Here is a 6,045-nt window from a genome sequence, read left to right on the forward strand (position 1 = left end):
TTGAAATGGAAAAGAAACACACACACACATACAAGAGTTGTTTGTACTTAATCTCTACGTAAATCAATTACATGGAAAGACCTATGTAGCAACCTGCGCAAGATAGCTTCTTTTACATGAAGGGAAGGAAAAAAAAAAAACAGAGTTGGTATTAGACATTTCACATCATCATCATCTAAGCCTTGTCCCAACTATCATGTCATATGATCATATCACATCACTTCCATAATTCCTTTAATGCTTTTTTTACCAACTATTTTTATACAGAGGAGGCCTTTGCTTTTTGGTTCCACCACTTAGTGACCTTGAAAGTGTTATAATTATTGCCAAAAAAAAGGAATTGAAGAATGGTGCATATGTTACATAATGCTTACTCTTCATATTCTGATTTCTGTTTTTATCTATCTTGAAAGTACTCTGGTGTGTTCTCTTTTCTTCTTCTCCATGGTCATACAGATCTCATAATGGCTTTTATGAATAATTAAGCACTTTTTTAGTTGTTGATCTTAACTACTAATTTCCCATTCTGTCTGATGTAGGTTCTCTTTGGTTGCATATAAAATTAAGGAAAATGAAGTATTTCCATGGAAACGGATGCCGAAAACAATCATTTTTAAAACATAAATGGTAGTTGTAGGAAAATGTCATTCCTCTTTAATCTAACTCATTTCTGAAAGGAGGGTTCCTCTTCATCCAAATCTGGGAACACCCATATATTTCTCACATTTAGTTTTGGTTTCCAAGTTAAGCCGGATACTAGGATACTTGGGAAAATGATTAATTTTCCTATTGAATATAAATTTTCCAAGGAAATTGTTTGTTTTCCTTTATTTTATGTGTAACCAACCGTAGCCTTAGTTATTTTATTGTGCTTAGGAGCCATATAGATGTTTGTAAGTTGTATTGTTTAAGCCTTTCCAACTTTTAATTCTTAATTATGTAAGTAGTAGGTCAAATGGTTTCTAGCAAGTGCTTAGGTGGGATGATCCATCCTTGTCTACAAAAAATCAAAGCAAAATGAGTTAAGTGAAAGATGTAATATATTTTTCAAAAGATGACTGAAAGAACTTTCCACAACTATTATTCCGGACTTCTGGTTCACAAGAAAAATATCTTATTTGAGAAAAGCCTAGTGGACATCAGAAAGAGGATATCTTATTTGAGATGGATTTTTTTGGAGGCTTTGTTCTGGACTTCTGGTTCACAAATCACAAGTATATGCATGTCTTATGGTCCATGGGAAAGATTTTCCCTAACATGAAAGTCAAGTTCATTCTGCTTAATCTCATGCAGAAATGACTTGAAGAGGGTATAGCAGGTGAATGCTTGCTCCGATTACAGTCCTAAGTTTTGTAGCTGCAAGTGAAATGGGGTGGTTCATACACTTCAGAAATGGAGAGTATCCAGAATAGGTTATTCTACTCGTGTTTATCCTTTTGCATCAACATCTGCAATAAGGCACAAGGATCAGTACTGTCTAACTGAAAAAAAAAATTGAAGAGAGTGTTGAAACAGATATTTGTGACATTTGTTGCATTTCAGGAAATTCTTTATCTTTTCTGAGCTCCCAGTCCCAGGAATGCACTGCTGGCATTTGGAGTAGAAATTCTCCATTTAAAACTAGTAAATTTTTAGTATAGCATGTTTATGATACCTCACATGACACCAATTACTTTACCATACTGTCAATACTTGGAAACTGAAAAAAAAAAAAGTTGATTTTCAAAGCGTTCTGGAGTGTAAAAAGACCAAGGGAGTTAGTTTTGTCACCAAAACAAGGATAAAATCATATTGCTTCACTATGATTATCAGTCATTTCTTGGAAACTCCTGTTACATGGAATAAAACAGATAAGGCACCAGGAGGCACAAATGCAGTATAAGCAAACATTTCTCTAAATAGTTTCTGGTGTACATATGACAGTAAGATTTTCTGCAGTTTCCATCCAAAACTTCAAAGATGAAACTTCAAAACAAATTAAATAATAATAGGAGTGGATTGATGATAACAGCCAAATATGGCTAATATTCATATCTGGTGCAAGTCAGTATGACAAACAGTCTAACACATTTATTGAAGATAAACAAATGGGACTGCACCTAGATTTTTTGTATTGAAGTTACCCAAGCATTTCTATGATTTTTGTTGCATTCTGTATTTCCTTTTCTAGTTTGCTTGCTCAATAGAGGACTTTTGCTTGGTCTAATGGTAAAATATCAGGCTGACCATGCGAGTCTGTGGGTATGCAGGTTTTAGCCTGGGAGTGTCCACTATTAGTCATAAATCTTTCATCCACTTCATGCAAAAAATTGTCCTAGGTTAGGTTCCTATCTGGTCCATCCTCCCAAGACCCTGGCTATCCGGGACCAGCACTGGGTAATGTCCTTTTAAGTTTCTTGCTCAATGATTTTATTGCTGATAGTTTGTCTATAAAAAAAGAACTCCATGCACAGGTGAAATTCATTTCTTCTTTTTAGGTCACCGTTATCCTTCATAGCTTTGGTGGATAGCAAGTTATGAGAGAAAACAAACTTGTTGCCTTGGAGAATCTGGATACCATTAATCTTCTCTATAGCATGTTAATGTTACAGCATGTTAATGTCACAAAGTTCCACACCAGGGACCAACCGGTTCATTGGGCTTGTTATCTTATAATAATTGTAAATATTGATACATGTTAATGTTAAACAAAAGAGAAAAAAGAAAGCGATGACAGTTCAATTCATCATTGAGATGTCTAAATTTGGTTTTGCAGGTAATTCAATAAAAACATCTCCTAGGGACATATAAGTTTCTATTGAGGATGTGAGTCTTTCATGTCTAACCTAAATGTTATTCATTCATATGTTACCAAGTGGTAATTTATGCTTTGATAATTGTTAGATCTATTTCCATTAAAAGTATATGGATCTTCTTAAGATAATGAAAAGTTTATCAATTCCTATGCCCTTTTTCCTTTATTATCATTCAAGTTTACATAAATTTCTGTTGTCCTGAGGAAGATGGTATTCTTTTGGTTATGGAAAAGTTGATTTTAATATTCAGACAGCTGATTTTTTAGGTGGCATTTGGTTGAGATTTCCAAAAGGATCTTCCAAAACCCAAAAAACTAGGAAGTCTTTCAACAAGCAACAAAGTGTCCTGACTCCTGAGGTGCTAGGTTGGATAAATGCTGTGATGATCCTTCTCTGCCTCTAACGCAGAGGAAGAACTTAAAGGTTTTTCTTCTTCTCAGTGCACGTTTTCTGGGCCTATCAACCTCATTTTTCTTTTCTTTCCTCTCTCACTTTTTTGTGGTGAATACTTGTCAATCTCATTTCAAGGTGGGAAGTTAAGAGTTAAAGGTCCTTGTCTCACCTTCAGCTGAAAGTGCAGTAACAACACTTGTCTAGGTAGTTCCCCAAGTGTATTTGCGCCATCTCCAATCGAATCCAATACCATTGCTTATTACAGAGACCATCTCCCAAGGAGACGGCAAAACGAGGACATTTGCCCAATAATGTAACTTATCACTACTGAATCAGTATCACTCATAAACTCTATCAAATATAACAACCAGCTGCTTGCTTATCAGAGACTACAGGGAAGTCTTTTTTATTTAATTTATTGTTGGGTTGATGACCACATGGAAGTCATACTTTTGTCGTCCAGAAACCAGAATGATCTGCTTTCAGCCTTCAAAACCCCAATCATGAGAATTGATCAGAAACCATGTGATCAAACAAGGTCAACCTTTTTTCTTCATTCAAGGTATATCAGCTATGGGTATCCCAGTAGAACTAAACCCGGTGTCACCTATCCATTTTGATTGTTTCACCACACCAAACTCTTTTCTATCTGGACATTCCAACAGCACATGGCAACCATGGTTGAAAATTGAAAGCGAAGCTTCCTAATGTACGGTATTGAGTATTGACCCTAAGGTTGCCCATCTTGTTTTTGGACATCCAATTTTTTTATTTTATGTTTTTTTCTTAGCAGCTGGACGTATTATCTTGGCAAAAGACGAATTATACTATTTTCCCCTTGATGACTGACCTGTCTTCCACGCAGGTCTGAACCTCCTGATCATAAAATAGCATTTCCTTACTGCTGAAATCTCGCTTTATTGAGCAAATGAGTTCATCCACAGACAGGTATTATTCTTGGTTTAGTTCATTTGTTGCCAGTCCAAGCCAAGACAAAGGTCATTGTTGAGCTAAAGAATATTACCATTTAACTGATGCCATATATATTCTAAGCATATATTCAGGGGGTATTGTTGTGGTAATTGTTTTTGTTTTCAAAAACAAACCAACCATATTGTCAAATTGACATATGAACCATTTGACCTGTAATTAGGGGATCTTTCCAGACTGAATTTTAGGTCAATTTTGATAACAATTAATTGGAGAAAGCTTTGGTTCTCCACATTCGATAGTGCTCTCCTTGCGTGACATTGGTTCACCCTACAATGCATTTAATACCGATACTATTACAAGAATTTGGATTAGCTGAACGCTTCTGTTATCTAGTAACAAGCTGTGGAACTAATGATAATACCCCACGCCAGTTACAAAATACATGAGACCCACACTGTTGTGAGTGTTATTGTTTGTTCTACAATCTACTGAACAGCTATTGCATTCAGCTAGTCCTATTAATATGTTATGTGGGGAGAGCTTTGTTGACAGTGCAGGTTGTCAAATTTAGTTGGCCCTTTTTTTTTTTGTGCAGTGTAGTTGGTTGTTTAATGGAACCATGCAAGACAAGTTTTTAAGTCTCAGACAAATTTAGTTTTTTTTTGGTGAATTTTGTCATTTATTTATATTTTTTAATATTTTTCTGAACTTTTTATTTACTTTCAAGGGTTTTATGTAAAATTCCAAAACATATTGTAAAATCCTGAAGTTTTAGGACATGCATCAAATTTTCATATGAAATTTATCCATAATTTTTAGGATTTCAATTAATGTTAACATAACTGAAACAGGAATTCCATGGAATTTCATCATAAATTAAAGGGTAAAGTGCTGAAACCTCCCCTCAAGTTTGGTAATTGCAGTCACTTCCCCTCAACTTTCTGACACAGTTGCAAGTAGATCCCCTTTTTTAGAATCCTCTAAAAAGTGGCATGAAGTGTCCAAAATACTCTTGCTACAATTACTTTTGACCAAAATTTTTATTTTCCAAATTTTTTCTTCATATGAATTTTTACCCCAAACCTTTCCAATCTCTTTCTTGAAATTGATTGATTTTTCAAATTTTTCCATCATATCAATTTCTCAAAGGTAAAGCTGCAACTTTAATTTTTTTGTTTTGTTCATAAAATTTGTATTGTTTTTTTTTTTTGTAGAAACCAGTCTCAATAGTAATCACATGGGTATTTTGGACATTTTCATGCCTCTTATTAGTAACAAAGGGGGTCTACTTGCAACTGTTAGAAAGTTCAGAGGAGGTGATTGCAATTACCAAACTTCAATGGAGGTTTCAACTTTGAACAACAGTCAAAAACTTCATGGGAGGTTTCAGCAATTTACCCTAATTTAGAACATTGATGAAGGATCCAAACGAACTAGGGAACTTCCATGTGGCAAGTTCCTATCTAATGAGTGAAGAATGATCTAGATTTGTAATAAAAACAAAACTCTAAAATTTCAAAGATTTTTATGCTAGTTGAGTTGTTTAGCAAGCTTTCCTAAACAACCCACAAATTTCCTACATGGCAATCTAGTTGGGAGCCTAAAATGGCCAGTCCAGATCTCCTACATGAATTCTGATTTGCTCTTCACCAATCATGCGAACCTTACACCATGTTGCAGTTGTGCATTGGGAGCATCTCTCCATGAATGATAACATACAAGTAAGAGTGTTGTTCTAGATGTGAGGTTGGTGTAAGAAGTGTTTTGTGATGAGCAAATTCGGATTCCTCCTACACTTGGGCTTTTATACTAGGTCATATACTAATCAATCATAATTCATCAAATTCATGGGTGGTTTTGATTGGTTAAACTCTCCTATTTGAAAGTTGATGGTTACTCTCACGTTTTGAGAGTTTGACCAACC

General features: G+C 35.0%; 1 protein-coding gene across 1 annotated transcript in view; it reads left to right on the forward strand.

Moving 5' to 3' along the window:
- LOC104608613 (uncharacterized) overlaps nt 1–4,094 on the forward strand; it is a 28,812-nt gene extending 24,718 nt beyond the window's left edge. The window contains exon 8 of the mRNA XM_088890929.1: nt 4,054–4,094. Coding sequence (XP_088747055.1) covers nt 4,054–4,079 — 26 coding nt within the window. The 3' untranslated portion in view covers nt 4,080–4,094. The remainder of the gene's footprint in view (nt 1–4,053) is intronic.
- The last annotated feature ends 1,951 nt before the right edge of the window (nt 4,095–6,045 follow it).

This window comes from Nelumbo nucifera, chromosome 1 (genome assembly GCF_055504915.1).
Source record: "Nelumbo nucifera cultivar China Antique chromosome 1, China Antique-T2T, whole genome shotgun sequence".
NCBI classification, from domain to species: Eukaryota; Viridiplantae; Streptophyta; class Magnoliopsida; order Proteales; family Nelumbonaceae; genus Nelumbo; species Nelumbo nucifera.